Here is a 16,262-nt window from a genome sequence, read left to right as displayed (position 1 = left end):
CTGAAAGCGGGGAAGTTACAGAGGAGAAGTTAGGCACAAACCTGCGGTCATACCCCGCCAACCCCAAGAAGGCACGCACCTGTTTATTTGATGTTGGCCAGGGGTAGTCCTTCACTGCCTCGATTTTCTTCGTCTGTGGCTTCAGCATAACGCGGCCAATACGGTAGCCCAGGTACTGTGCCTCGGTCAGCCCTAAGTGGCATTTCTTGGGGTTGGCTGTCAGCCCGGCCTTCCAGAGTTCCTTCAGAACCTCCCCCAGGTGGTACAGGTGGTCGGACCAAGTGGAGGAGTGGATGACTACGTGGTCTAGGTAGGCGGCCTGGAACATATGGTGGGGTCACAGGACAATGTCCATCAGCCGCTGGAACGTTGCGGGCGCCCCGTGTAGCCCAAAGGGGAGAACCCGGTACTGCCAGTGACTGGTGGCCATGCTAAAGGCAGTCTTAGGTCTTGCGTCCGGTTCCAGCGCGACTTGCCAGTAGCCTTTCGTTAGGTCCAGGGTGGATATGAACCGGGCCCTCCCCAGTCACTCCACGAGGTCGTCCACTCGGGGGAGGGGGTAGCTATCGAACTCGGAGACCTGGTTCAGCTTCCGGAAGTCATTACAAAGCCGCATACTTTTGTCCGGCTTCGGCATGACAAAATGGGGCTGGACCAGGGGCTGTTGGACTCCTCTATGATGTGGTCCCGCAGCATTTGGCCAACTTCTTCCTTGATAGCCTTGTGCCCGGCCTCTGGGACACGGTAGGGCCGCTGTCTTACCACTACTCCTGGACGGGTCTTGATCTCGTGGTGGACCAGCTGCGTGATTCCTGGGGAGGTAGAAAACACATCAGAGAATTGGTCCATCAACTCGGTCAGCTCCTGTCTTTGTGTGGGGGTAAGATCTTCCCCCAATTCTACCAAGGTACCCTTGCCGTATGCCAATACTACCGGCGCCAGTTCTACCCACTTCTTCAGCAGATTCACTTGTTAGAGTTTTTCCTCTGCTCGCTTACCGGGCTGCTGCAGGCGGTAGTTGACGGTGCCTTTTCGCTCAAGGACTGTGTACAGGCCTTGCCACCGGGCCAGGAAATTGCAGGAGCTACTGGGCACTAGTAGGAGCACCCGATTGCCCGGTTGGAACTCCCGAGGCTGCATGGGACGGTTGTACACCCTTTTCTGTTCTTCCTGGGCGGCTCGCATGTGCTCCTGAACTATCAGGGGTTACCTGGTCAATCTTCTCTTGCATCTCCTGCACGTAGTCGATGACAGAGCGGAATGGGGATGGTTGTTCCTCCCACGCTTCGCAGGCCACGTCCAGCAGTCCTCGAGGTCGCCCTCCGAAGAGGAGCTCGAAGGGGTGAAGCTCATGGATGCCTGGGGGCACTCCCGGACGGCGAAGAGCACGTAGGGAAGGAGGAGGGCCCAGTTCCTTCCTTCCTCCTCTACCACCTGGCGTAACATCTGTTTTAGCATCTGGTTGAATCTCTCGACCAGTCCATCAGTTTGCGGGTGGTAGACAGACGTTTTGAGGTGTTTCACCTGTAACAGCCGACACAGATCAGACATTAGCTTGGACACAAAAGGCGTACCTTGGTCGGTCAGAATGTCCTTTGGGATCCCCACATGACTGGACAGGAGTACCAGTTCTCTGGCGATGTTGCGGGAGGTGGCTTTGCGTAGTGGCGCCGCCTCAGGGTACCGGGTGTCATTGTGGACTACGACGAGTATGTAGTCGTGGCCCCGGGTGGACTTGGGGAGTGGCCCTACGAGGTCTATGCCGATCCTTTCGAAGGGGACGCTGATGATGGGAAGAGGGATCAGGGGCGCCGGCGAGGGCTTCCTGGGGGTGGTATGCTGACGCTGAGGGCACCGTTGACAAAAGTCCCGGACCTCGGCATCCATCCCCGGCCAGGTGAAGTGGTCCTTCAATTTTTCCCCGGTGTTTCGGGCCCCCAGGTGGCCTCCGAGCGTATGGGTATGGGCCAGGTGCAACAGTGTTTGAGTTTGGGTCTTGGGGACTACCAGGAGGTCCACGTTTTCCCTTCTGCGCTGGGTTCGGTGGTATAGCAGGCCTCCCCTGATTAAAAATTAGGAGGTGGGTAGCCTGTGTTCTGGGTTTTGGTCGACCCCGTCAATCTGCCACACCTGGGCCCAGCAATGCTTCAGGCGGTCGTCCTCTTTCTGCTCCCGGCCAAAGTTCCCCTGCCGGCTCACCTGTTGAAATACAGAGGAGAGTGGGTTAGTGTGTGTGTGTGAGACTTACCTCCGGCCAGGGCGTTCTTCTTGCCCCGGGCCATGTAGGCCAGCCGGGCTGGGGCCGCCTTCCTTCGCTGGGCTGGTTTCGGCAGGTCCGGAGTGTGGGGGCCCCCTCTGGCTGGCCCGAAGTCTTGACCCTCCTTGGGCATCCCCCAAACTGGTTTCATCGGTCTGGCCTCCTCCTGGTGTGTCCCATAGGTGGGGCGGTTTCGGATGACCTCTTTTCCTTTGGCGGCGCGCTGGCTGTCGGGCCGATGTTTAATTCAAACTTCTTTATGATTGGTGAGGAATTATTTATCAAGATTAGCAACTGTTCAGAAGGAGTACACTGCTGCTCTCCTTCACACTCTTCACTAACTCAAATACATAGCGTAGTCATGTCATTTAAACTTAAGGTTGCCGCATATCATCAACTCCAGTTTCCATGTTTTGATTTAATCCCCCAAAAAACAATATTATCAGCAGACATGCTGGGGAACCAATCTAAAAGGAACAACTGAAACAAACAAACAGAAAACTAATAAAAGACAGAAAATGTGCTTAGTTATAAATAAATCATTTAATATAAAAAATAGATATTATAATAACTTCATGAAATATAAATAAAATGAGAAGTGAAATAATGTTTAATTACTATGGGTTGCATTTAATATCAATTTGACATTAAGATAAGTTCGCTATCTCCTTAGAAAGCTATTAGCCATCCATCCATCTTCTATACCACATATCCTTTTCAGGGTCACGGGGAACCTGGAGCCTATCCCAGGGAGCATCGGGCACAAGGCGGGGTGCCAATCCATCGCAGGGCACAATCTCACACACACTCTCACACCCATTCATACAATACGGACCCTACGGACATGCTTGTCTTTGGACTGGGGGAGGAAACCAGAGTACCCGGAGGAAACCCCCGCAGCACGGGAGAACATGCAAACTCCGCACACACAGGGCCACGGTGGGAATCGAGCTGGTGGTGTGAGGCGAACGTGCTAACCACTAAGCCACTGTGCGCCCCAGAAAGCTATTAGCCTTTTTTCTAATATGGATCATGTTTGTGTTAATCTACTTTTAATTAGGACTATTGTTTAAGATATTTAAAAACTAAATATTTTATGCTTGTTTATTTATCAATTAACCAACAATATTTCTCATTGCTATTATTTTAATTCAATTAATAGTGACCATGAGCAGAGAGCTTACATTTAACTGTTTATGACAGACCTCCTGATTAAATCTTAAATAAAAAAAGATTGGTATCTGGATCAGTTTCGGTCGTAAAAATCCTGATCGGTGCATCCCTAATGAACACCATTAAACTAAAGCGCTTTGCATCTGACGGGTAAATGAACTCACCCAATCACATCCTATATGAGATTATTCAGATATATACACAATATACACAGAGTGGGTCGAGAACTGACTCCAGCCCAGAACCATGACAGTGGAAAATGTCTAATAGTGTAGCTTTAAATATATTTAAGAGGAGCAGACTTCAAACACTGAACATTGATGTTTATTGTATTTCTTTATAAGGTGGAACAGGTTAATGGTTGTTTGCATACAGTCTGTAAAATTAACTGAAAATATTACATTTAGTTTATCAGAAGGTAAATTAATTTGTCATGGCTCACACTATGTTCCTAAATTCTGTCATAATTGACAAGCTCAAGTTTTCTCATGCCTACTTGTGTGATATATTGTGGCACATTAATGTTACCATCTCTATTTAAAAAAAAAACAAACTTCAACTGTGCTCCTAAATTTTTGTAATTATTATTAAAGAAATTGTCTTGCGTCTCTCCTCCTGTAAACACTGTTATTGCCTTTTCTGCATACACCTGAACTGTTTTCATTTGGTTGCATATTGTTATATTTGATGCATATTTTCATTTGGTTGATGGCATTTTTATTTTTACTTATCCTATATTTTGGGTACTATTTTGTTTATATTTCACTTCTACGAGATGATTCACTTTAAGGATCAGTCTAATTTGATGTAAAGATTTGTACATTAGCAGGAATGTAGCACAACATGGAGGTGAAAGCAGCGGTCTGTTTATTTAAATGTGAAAGTGCAATAAAAATATGTTGTCACTAAAATCAATGAATAATCGTGATAAATAATCGAGATCTCAATATTGATCAACATAATCGGGATTATCAATTTGGCCATAATTGTGCAGCCTTATCCCAGTCTACAAAGCCCGAGGCCTCTTGGGATTGATCTGCTTACTGGCTTGTTCCTCTTTCTGCAGGGCTGAGCGGAACGACCTCACTTTATCTGTCAAATAAAAGAATACACAATATTACACAATTTCTTAGCAGGAAAGGTGGATGATTTTTAAAGCATTTGTTTAAGTGTCTGGTGGTGATCCTAATATTCTAATAAGCACGCTTGATTGACGTCTGGTTTTTCAAGACTCCCAGCCTTCATGTCACTCAAGCAGAGCTTTAAACAAGGGTGCAAACAGATACCGACGGTGCGTTTGAGAATCAGATGGCTGATGTTTTGGCTGGTCTTAGGTTAGTTTTCACTAATTAAGTTACTCAGACTTAGAGACAATTTTAAATGTGAATATTTAGTCATAAAAAAAAATCTATGTGGTAATAAGTAACATAATCGTGCAAGATTTACCCAAGGTTAACAGAAGCACATGTATACACTAACAATTGGCTGGTTACTGGTATTTTGGAAGTTACCATTTACATTGTTGTAGAATTCCATACTTTGTACAGTATAATGTGTGCCCACAAAACCAAGATAATCCTAATTAGAAATTAATCACAGATTTAGGTTCCCTGCGGCTTTGGCCCAGGGAGTATTTGTGAAAATCTTTTGTTTGAAACTTGTGATAAATGCCCATTGTCAACGGGGTGGGGGGGGGGCACAATCAGAGGATTTAAGAATGTGGGTTACCTCTGAGCTCAATCAGGACGTCGATCTTCTGGTCCAGTATGTGCTCAAGCTGGGAAGAGTAGGAGTCTACATCATAATCCACCTCCTCAGTCATCGCCAGCAGAACCTTCTCATCCTCCAGCCATCTAATTGACTCCTGGACCCAAAAACACACCCACCATTACACACATGAATAATGACAAACTTTAATACAAGATGATGATAGATAGATAGATAGATAATAAATAAATAAATAAATAAATAAATAAATAAAAGTTATTTGAAATGACCAGTAAAACAAAAACATATATACAGTTTATATTGTTTATATAGTCTATATTGTCTTGATATTGTCTACATACAGTGCTGTGAAAAAGTATTTTCCATCTGATTTCTTGTTTTTGTGTCTCTCTCATACTACATTGTTTCAGTAATTAAAACGAAAGCAACCGGAGTAAACAGAAAATACAATTTTTAAATAATAACGTTACTTATTTTTTGCAAAAATGTTATCCAATATCAACTAGGCCTATGTGAAAATGTATTTGCCCCCATAGTTACTAATTCCCCAAATCTATGGCACTGCATTCATAATGAAGTTCAGCTGGACTAGACATAGCAACGACTCATCAAGAAAGTCACAAAAGAGCCAAGGACAACATCAAAGGATCTACAGGCCTCTCTTGCATCAGTAAAGGTCACTGTTTATGACTCCACTATCAGAAAGACACTAGGCAAAAATGGCATCCATGTAAGAGTGGTGAGGTGAAAACCACTGCTAACCCAGAAGAACATTAACACTTGTCTGAATTTTGCCAAAACACACCTTGATGATCCTCAAAGCTTTTGGGAGAATGTTCTGTGGATTGATGAGTTGGAAGTGGAACTGTTTAAAAGGCAGTGGTCCCGTTACATCTGGCATAAACCAAACATTAAATTCCCAAAAAGAACATCATAACTACGGTCAAGCATGGTGGAGGCAGTGTGATGGTGTGGGGATGCTTTGCTGCTTTAGGACCTGGGCAACTTGCAATAATTGAGGGAAACATGAATTCTGCTCTCTATCAGAAAATCCTAAAGGAGAATGTCCGGTCTTCAGTCCGTAAATTGAAACTTAAGTGCAACTGGATTATGCAGCAAGACAATGATCCAAAGCCTAGGAGTAAGTCCTAGTCCTAGATGTAAGTGAAAGTCTGATCTCCAGTTATCGGAAGCGTCTGGTTGCAGTTATTGCTGCTAAAGGTGGCACAACCAGATTTTAAGTTTAAGCGGGCTATTAGTTTTTCACATGGGTGATTGGTTTGGGTAACTTTTTTGCTTCAATAAAAATACAAAAAAAATTTTGAAATAAAAACTATTATGTGTTTACTCAGGTTGCCTTCGTTTTATGTTGTATTTCATTTGAAGATCTAAAACTATTTTGTATGAGATCCGCACTTTTTCACAGCACTGTATGTAAGCCATTGACAAATCATGATTAGACACTAGGTAAATACTTTTTCGCAACTTTTAAGACTTTCAGACAGAAGACAAATTTCACACTGCAGAGGAATATTAATATGAAAACCAAGTGAAGCCTGCAGGATAAGCTCATAGTGTAACTGTGTCACCTGAAACACTGCTCGGTGGTCCTCCAGTACCTGCTCCTCCATCTCCACCAGTTGGGACACCACCTCATGGAAGGTGAAGAGCTGAGGAGACACTTCCTCTTCCTGAAAAAAAATCACAAACCTCAGTCTTTAAAACAACAAACCTCTTTCTGCATTAAAATTACTGATAGCATCCATTTTCCCCAGACACATGAAAACAAAACTTTATCTTTGGGTCAGGCTAATCTTTACAAAACTTTACATCTAAAATTGCTGAAGATAAGCATGTGTTGTTTCAGTGCTTTCGGACTAAGAAAGCTTTAATCTGTTTTGTACATTCTGTTCACAGAGCAGCTTGAGGTCATCTCTCTGAGAGGAGCTACTCAGCTCCCACTCCTCCTCCATGATGATGTCCAACTGGGTGATGGCATTGATGTTGGGTCGTACCCCTTCAGCCATGGTGTTCGGGTCCACGGTCAGCTCCTTCACTCTGTGTTAACAGGAGAGAGCATGCTGAAATTCGTCTGCAGGGGGCCTACTGGTGTGAATAACACCAGGAACAAGAAAAAGGGGCCGCGATTGGTTCGTTTGATAGGTGTCTTTCCGTTTTACTGAAATACAGACATCTCAAATAATAATAAGAAGAAGAAGAATTAGGGATGTCACGAGAACCGATACTTCGGTACCAACATTCTTAAAACGTGACGGTACTTGTTTTTCTGCAGTAGCATTAGTACCGTTTGTAACAAAAGTACCAACAGTACCGAGGTTGCGATTCTTCCAGACCTGACAGGGGCAGCAAATACACGCAAGTGTTTTAGACGGTCCACAAATGGTGAAGAAGAAGCGGAACGCCTACAAGCACACGGGAAAAACTACAGAAGTTTAGCTCCGCCCCGACTCGTTGAGAGGAAAGCTAGTATCGGTTTCCGGTGTGCAATCGATGCTATCGTTCATTTCAAACAAAGCGAAGAAACACCTGGAATGTGGCAAAGCACCTGAAAGACGGTCCTATATTATATTTGTTTGAAGCAGCTGGCATTGTTGCCGTGAAACCAGCTAATGTTATGCTCCATGTAATGTTTGCGATAGCCAGTTATTTGTTAACGATGCTAACGCATTGTGTTGTTATAAACTACCTCTGAATGAACCACCATGCATCGCCACTCAGCCCGTGTCCTGTCAGCTAAATGTAACCTCATGTCACTAATAATTATTCAAATGTTCATGCTTTTAATAAATCTTTCTGTCCTGCCACCATATCAGTGAATTTAAACTAATGCTTGCATTCGGAGTATAAGGTGTGTGTGTGTGTGTGTCAGACAGTGTTTGATGACTAAAAAACCCTCCCCCCTCTCTTCCTCTTTGCCAGTATCAGCCAGAGAGAGTTTTTTTTATTTTATTTTTATACCACACTGTGGTATCGACTTTGGTATCAAGTATCGTGTACTTTTGGTGGTATCGGTACCAACTACTACATTTCTGGTATCATGACATCCCTAATAATAATAATAATAATAATAATAATAATAATAATAATAATAATAATAATAATGTGTTACGGCCAGATACCTCTGATTAGGGCACTAAAGTAGTATAAGGCATATCATACATTTGAATGTTTTTTTCCTTTGCCCTTGAATGCTTAAATATAAATTCAAATAACATTCAAATGGTAAAATGTGTTCTGATGACTCTAAATACACCAAGACTAGTGACAAATGGCAACATGTTAAAAGCAGCAAGTGGTCGTACTACGAAAAACAGGCCATAGAAATCTGAGATGCTTCAAGTTTTATAATTGTGGCATGGCACGCTGATTTTATATCTAATCAAGCCCCCAAGGTGACTAGAGATTCCCACCACTCACCTTACTGCTTATGGTGTCATTACATTTGATCCTTTCTTAATGCACACGACAGAAGCACAGTATACATTGCCAGGGTTACAAAGTGAAATGAAAGCAGATTAATAAAAAGGTGGGAGGCTGACGAAAAAATATTCACCAAGCACACCACTCAAAATGATAAAAAGAAGCAGCATTTGTATATGCTCTAATGGGAGGCCGTGCATGTTATCTATGCATGTGACTCGGCGTGAAGGTGTAAGCTGCTTCTCATGCATCATGGGGTGAAAATCAGCCAACTAGATGCAAACAAAGATTTAACAGTGTGTATCTGCTGCGAAGGCACATGGGGAAGCTGGATAAATAAGCTTGTGCTCATACTCGCAAGTGGGAGACAGCCCAGAGCGACTTCCACCCTGAGAAAATGGGATATCTGAGGGACTAATCCCAAACTTTTTTACTCTGGAGCAGCAAGGAATAAGCAGGAAAGACAAGTAAAAAGAGAGAGACAGAGAGAGAGAGGAGTAAAAGGAAGAATCGGGACACAACCATTTGCCCTGCACACAAAATACATCATTAATAAACAAATTGTTATTTTTAGCATTATAAATAGTTCACTTGGTTGTATTTCATCAATAATCAAAATCCAATAAATACTTTATATATAGAAAACCAAAGAGACTGCATTTATACCTGTTGGCATATCGTAGTGTGTTCAGAGTGTTTTTACAGGAAGCCATTCCAGGAGAAATGGTGGCAATCTGATCAGGAAAAAAAAATAAAAACAAATCATAATCAGAGTTGTCCATAAATAAACCAGGGTTCACTTGCATTAAAAACAAGGTTGTAATTTTTATTATTTAAAAAAAATTGTGTGAAACAGGAAGTGGCTATTCACCATGCACGTCTTCGAGTTCTCGCCGATGAACGAGTCTCTGAGCACTTGCGTAAGTTTGCTGGCTCTGAACGGCGTGTGCGGTTTGTTCTGCCCCAGGGCTCTAATACACTCCTTGATGGAGACAGGACACCAGCTATTTTAGACACCAGCTCAAAAAGCTTTAGGATGCATTTCAATGCTAAAATTCAGCATTTCATAAATCAGGAACACACAATGTATTAATCGTTCACAATTCAGAAAAATATTCAGACTTTTATGAAAAGACGTTCTGAATCCGGATGTAACTGTAACTACGCTTTTCTCCGGTAATTTGCCGACCTTCAGTGCAAGTAGGCTCTTGTTGATCCCTGCTCCCTCCAGCCGTGTCCGGCGGTCAGCACTGGATGTATCAGCGCCACGCTCGTTCCCTGCCAGGTCAATCAATGAAAACTTGCCATGCATCTTCCCCTTCCTGCGCAGAATAATCTGGAAGACAGCGTGGCTTCGGGACGAGTGAGCGTTGGCAGAAGTCTGTCCTGAAGTTCTGGGGATCAAGAGGTGAAAAAAATTACTACTAGGTTAATAAGAAAAAACATTTTTTCAGATATATAATATAATTACACAGCATATTTATTACATCAGAGAGCATTACGCTGTTTTATAGAGTTACCTGCAGCTGTTTCCGACCTCAATGAGCTTGAGGACATCTTCAGTGCATCTGACCTCTTTCTCCTGCAGCCCAACCACTTGCACCTGCTGTTTCCCATCCTCCATTACACGCAGCTTTGTTTTATGGTTCAGCAAGTCAAACACCTGGGCACAGCATCAAAATCCACAAAAAGTAAGTGACTTGGGCCAGATCAGGCACAAAATATATGTACTTCAAATAAATAAAAAAATCTCCTTGCGATCTTCCACATCCACTAACCCTTTATAAGCACTAGAGAATTGCTTTACAACATCCAAAGTACTGTTTTCTGGAGGATGACCAGAAGTGTTCGAGTCACTTGCCTTTCCACTGTAAATTTCAAAGAAGGTTGCATAGACTTGAAGATCCAAATTCTTGTAGTTGGGTTTCTTCAGCATAAGGAAAACATCACGAGCTACATGGAGTAAACAGAAGAAACATATTTGAGACTGCTTATTTTGAAGTATTCAAACTGTAGCTTATAGTGATGTGGAAAAATATATGGAAACTGTTGGCTTTTTTGACATATTTGGACAAGCAAACATTTGATCATCTTTGAAACAGTGCCTATCAATAAAGGTCATATACTTCAACAAAGCCACAAGGAAAATTAGCTTTTTCAATCATTTATTTAAAAGAAATATCAATAGATGTGATAATCATCTGTGGAAAAAGTACGTACACCCTTAGATACAGAAGCTAGAATTGCCCCCTTTAGCAGAAATAACTTCTTGTAGGTGTTTTGCATAATTGTCTACCAGGCTTGCTGGAAATTGTGACCACTTTTCCATGCAATATTATTTCAGTTGTAAGATGTTTGAGGGTTTTCTTGCATGTACTGCCCGTTTCAAATCCCCTCACAACATTTCAATGGGATTCAAATCCGGGCTTCGACTAGGCCATTCCATAACTCTCCATTTATTCTTTTTGAGCCATTCCTTGGTGGATTTGCTAGTGTGCTTAGGATCAATGTCCTGTTGAAAGGGCCGTTTTCAGTTCAACTTCAACTTTTGGACAGATGGCCTCACATTATCTTGTAGAATTCATAGTTGAATCAACGAATGCAAGCTGTCCAGTCTCTGAGGCAGTGAAGCAACCACAAACCATAACATTTCCTCCACCATGCTTCACAGTTGGTATGAGGTGTTTCTCCTGAAAAGCGGTCTTTGGTCCGCCCCAATCATGTCTGCTGTTACTGTGGCCAAACAACTCTATCTTTGATTTGTCTGTCCATAGCACATTATTCCAAAAGGCCTGGTCTTTACCTATATGCTCATTGGCAAACTGTAATCTTGCAAAGGATTTTTCCTGGCATGCCTCCCATGCAGGTCAAATTTGTGCAATCTCTTTCTGACTGTAGAAGAATGCACTTTGACACCAACAGTTGCAGATCCTGGGATGAAAGTTTAGGGTTCCATCCTGGACACTTCTTTTTGCATCAGATGGTCTGCTCTTGGGCTCAATTTGCAGGGACGGTCAGTCTTGGACAAATTGGCAGTCGTTTGAGATCTGCGCCACTTGTAGATGATTTTCCTTACAGTGGAGTGATGTCTTTCAAATAATTTGAAGATCTTTCTAAATCCCTTGCCAGACTCATAAGCATAAACAACCTTTTTTTCTGAAGGCCTTACAGAACTCTTTAGATCTTGGCATGCTGACACCACACACCTCAATAGGGAACACCAGACACTAGATATGAGAGAGGTATAAATAAGACAGGTTTCAATCACTGGCACCCAATCTTGAACACCTGATTCTAATTGTATGGATTTGAAGCTGTGATAAATGTAGGGGTGTACTTACTTTTCCATGTGATTGATTTGATTTTTTGTTCATTTAAACTGGGAAAATTACTCCAAAACTCAATTTTGTGTGTCATTTTATACAGTGCATCAGCTTTATTAATAGGCACTGTTTCAAAGAGGATCAAATGTTTGCTTGTGGAAATATGAAAAATAAATAAATAAAGCCAACAATTTCCATGGGGTGTACTTATTTTTTTACATGACCATATATTTGAATAGATTAACTGTGGCTTTAAAAACTCTCTTAAATATTTACCAGCTAATGCATAGATTCCTTTTGAGCAATCCTGGTTCTTTCCAGAAAAATCTCCACCCATGGTCTGAAAAACCAAAGACATCAACATAAATGCTTGAGGATAAGTGCGGTTCTGCGTAATAAGCGATGTGCACTACAATGATCTCCAGCAATGTGCACTAAAATTAGGACTAGGAATTTGGACCAATATTTACATACTTGAATATTACTATTACACATTGTACAATCATATAATACATATGTCTCTCACGTGCGTTTTCCCACTTCCGGTTTGGCCGTACGCAAAGCACGTAGCCATTCCTCTGTCAAAGATCGTTTCCACTAAAGGTCTTGCTGTAAATCTGCACAGAAGAACTTCTTAATTTCCACCCAAGACAACAACAAACTCTTAACATTAGTGGATTACAATTAAGTTGTGGATGCACAGAAAAGAAAAAGACAAACCTGTAAACCATTTCATTTGATGTACTGTCGTCAAAGGCATAATCAAAGCGAAAGGTTTGATTCTCTAGGTATCGGGTGAGGTCCACTTTCTGCTTAGGCTCATGGACCAAGACGACATCTTTACTGGGGATGGTGAGCACATCCAGCTCCTTTGCAGTGAGTTCTACAATACAAGACATGACACGTCCTTTAACACCACAGCTCACCACACACACTCTGTGATTTGAAAGACAATTGTCGCATTCAGTCTTTATGTTTATTTTATGCTATTTGAGATTTCTATTCCTATTAAAAGGGAATCAAAAGGCTTATTCAGTATCAACTAGGATGGGTTAAAATACTTTGAGCCTAAACTGGTAGCTATAAGAAACTGGAGATTACACATATTCAGAACAGCGGTAGCGCATTTTAATAAGTTATCATGAAAATATACATAAGTCTGTTTCACCTTTTTTGTTAAGAGGGCGCTTCCTCACACAAACACATATTCGGTGCTCTTCAATCTGCAAACATTAAGATTCTCTTTACTCTTACAGCTACAGTACCACAGTTTTTTTTTTTTTTTTTTAAATCTTGTTTAAAATCAACACACAAAACTGTCACAAAAAGATCAGGCAAACATCCTTGGCAGGATAATAAATAATGCACTTCGGTTCATACTCACCAAATCCGCTGTGGTTAGTGGTCTGTAATCCAGGCTTGCCCTAAAATCTCTGATCATCTGCATTATTTCATAGTTGGGGCCTGTCATGTCCACCTCCTTCAAAACAAAAAGATTATACATCATGTAACATATGACAAGACGTTACAACGAGACAAAGTCAGAGGTAGAACTAGAGGTATATTTTGCATTTAACATAAGACCAGCTCCCCAATCCAGAACGTAATAATGACCATTATGGGGGAAAAGTGCAAAACTAGTCTTTAACACAAATAATATAATCATAGTGACAAAACACAGGACAGATAATACACAAATTCAGCCCCAAGATTAAATTAAGGCTTTTATGTGAGCGTGTAGCATTCACACTGCTACATCAAGACAAGAGACGATATTCGAAGCAATATTGTGATTATGGGATTTTGAAAGTCATAGGCGTGCACTGACCTGTGCTCTCTTCTCCCTTAGCTCTTGCTGCTGCAGTCGCCGCCTCTCTCTCTTCTCCTGCATTTTCTCTACATCTTTCACACAGTTAGACTTCCTCCTCGCTGCCAAACATCATGACAATACAGTCAGACAATCCTGACTAAACAACAGTGTCATCCACTTCCTTTGTAAAAGGATCTTTTCCTCTTCTCTATCTGTCCCTGTGCCTATATTGAATGTACAACTGCTTAAAATTCTGTACGAAGGAATAACTGAACACAGACTAAATAGCAATTTAGGTGAATAGCCGTGCTCTGAAACACTCCATTAATTCAAATCATTCAGTGTGTACAAATCACCAACAACTAAGAGGAAAAGCAAAAGAGCAAAAACAATACTCTTTCTTCTTCTCTAAAATGTTGAAATTTATTTCTCCACAGAGCTGCAAAAAAAAAAGAAGCAAATAAGGAAAAACACCACAGGAAGCCCATTTAAGGTGCTGAACTATGGTCTCCCTTAGAGCAGGGTGTAGATAGAAAAACACTTGTGAAGCTGCAGTAAGACCCACTCCACTGGAGGGAGGCCATTACTGTGTGTCAAGAAAAGAGTGCTATTTTAATCAAAGGTGTGCAATAACCATTCTGCAGCTGTTGTTAGTATTTCCGCTGATTAAAACACCTACAGCTGAGGAACTTCTGTGTTCGTCATTAGGCTAGACCGACAAAAAAAATTCTTTGTTTTGACAACAGAAACTCTTAGAGAATTTGTAATGGTTTTAATTGGAATTGCATTGGTTTTAATGGAATTTAATGAAAAAAAAAATTAGGTCGACTTGATAACTAAGTAAATGTGTTATCTTAGCTCATCTTAGCTTAGCAACCGTTGCTGTGTTGACTGCGCTAGGTATGTAGCTTATCTACCACAGCAACAGGGATGCACTGGCTAACCAATAAAGTGTCATTTAGTTCATGTAAAAGGCTTGTCGGTTCGCTAACGCTAGCATTACTAGCACTTCTCTTAGCCAATGCTAGCTAAGCGAAGCAAATAATGACTACACGTTAATAGCTAGTTACACTACCCAGCTAAAATAATAATAATAATAATTTAACTAGGGAACTCACCGTCACTCAGTTTTACCTTCACGACAATTTTACTTAAGTTTACCGCCATGGTTTCTCAGAGACGGGGCCGAGCGAGCGAGAGAGCGCGAGTAATAAACCGGTGGTTTTGTTCTGGAATAAAGTTCTGGAATAAAGTTCTGGAATAAAGTTCTGGAATAAAGTTCTGGAATAAAGTTGGTTTGATGTTGGACGTTCGACATTCGCGGATATGCGGAAATTAAGGGACCGTCTCTAAAGTTACATACGACATTGTTAAACACGTTTCTAACTTCAATAGCATTTGAAGGGAATGACTTACAGTCATATAACCAACTGTAAAGTGTTCATCTAGGTGTCAGCTATAATGCACACCTCTTAGATTTTTAACAAAATATACTATTAAATCACATAAATATTGCCCTGTATTTTATTACTGCACATTCACACACTCAGTCATACACTACGGACACTTTAGACATGCTAATCAGCCTATCATGCATGTCTTTGGACTGGGGGAGGAGTATACGGAGGAAAACCCTGCAGCATGGGGAGAACATGCAAACTCTGCACACACAGGGCCGTGGTGGGAATCGAACCCCCAACCCTGCAGGTGTGAGGTGAACGTGAAACCACTAAGCCACCGTGCGCCCTAAGCTGTATAAATGACAAAGCTATTTTTAGAAATCAGATATAAAGAAGGTATTTGCAGACCTAGCTCAATAATTCTGTTAATTGTGGCCCAACATGAACAGATACTAGAAACAAAATAAGAATCAATGTGTGATCCAGCTAATCTTTTCATGCCAGTTTTCAGCGTTAGTGGCAGTTTTCACTGTGGGCCGGGGAGTGGTGGGGGGTGAGTTGGGTGTCAGATTGACTGACAAGGATACAAATTGTTCCCATGGAAACCTGTGCTATTTCTGGCCTTGTGCTACAAGTGCCATGACAGATTTACATATTTGGATTTCTATTGCGTGAGATAAGAATCTTCCCTGTAGGTGAGGAAGTATACTGGGCTATGAATAAAGAAACAACAATCAGACATAAAATGTAAGCTCCATACTGTTATTAAACACATGTTGAACACAGTACTAACTATTATGCAAGGGTTGAAACACTCTGGGGTGTGCTACTTTTTTTTTAAGTAAAGAACACATCATAGGGGCACACGGTGGCTTAGTGGTTAGCAGGTTTGCCTCACACCTCCAGGGTTCGATTCCCGCCGTGGCCCTGTGTGCGTGGACTTTGCATGTTCTCCCCGTGCTGTGGGGGTTTCCTCCCCCAGTCCAAAGACATGCATGGTAGGCTGATTGGCGTGTCTAAAGTGTCCATAGTGTATGAATGGGTGTGTGAATGTGTATGTGAGTGTGCCCTGCGATGGACTGGCACCCTGTCCAGGGTGTACCCCGCTTTGTGCCCAATGCTCCCTGGGA

General features: G+C 42.0%; 1 protein-coding gene across 2 annotated transcripts; it reads right to left on the bottom strand.

Moving 5' to 3' along the window:
* Nucleotides 1–2,106: 2,106 nt before the first annotated feature.
* LOC128608100 (kinesin-like protein KIF2A) lies at nt 2,107–15,016 on the bottom strand. 2 transcript variants are annotated; one of them, XM_053625529.1, is made up of 17 exons: nt 14,851–15,016; nt 13,751–13,851; nt 13,307–13,402; nt 13,091–13,145; nt 12,643–12,805; nt 12,449–12,539; nt 12,199–12,262; nt 10,461–10,552; nt 10,120–10,262; nt 9,789–9,993; nt 9,471–9,581; nt 9,266–9,333; nt 7,063–7,216; nt 6,748–6,849; nt 5,159–5,294; nt 4,475–4,522; nt 2,107–2,199 (listed from the first exon to the last, which is right to left on the bottom strand). In XM_053625529.1, the coding sequence occupies exons 1-17, from the start codon at nt 14,897–14,899 to the stop codon at nt 2,117–2,119; spliced, it is 1,761 nt and encodes a 586-aa protein (XP_053481504.1). In that variant the 5' UTR covers nt 14,900–15,016; the 3' UTR covers nt 2,107–2,116. The 2 variants fall into 2 exon arrangements, with proteins under 2 accessions (XP_053481504.1, XP_053481505.1); XM_053625530.1 differs by lacking the exon at nt 2,107–2,199 and having other exon boundaries at nt 4,281–4,522; nt 14,851–15,014.
* Between the last annotated feature and the right edge of the window lie 1,246 nt (nt 15,017–16,262).

Source organism: Ictalurus furcatus, chromosome 5 (genome assembly GCF_023375685.1).
Source record: "Ictalurus furcatus strain D&B chromosome 5, Billie_1.0, whole genome shotgun sequence".
Lineage (NCBI taxonomy): Eukaryota > Metazoa > Chordata > Actinopteri > Siluriformes > Ictaluridae > Ictalurus > Ictalurus furcatus.
This window is presented reverse-complemented; position numbering and strand designations above follow the sequence as displayed.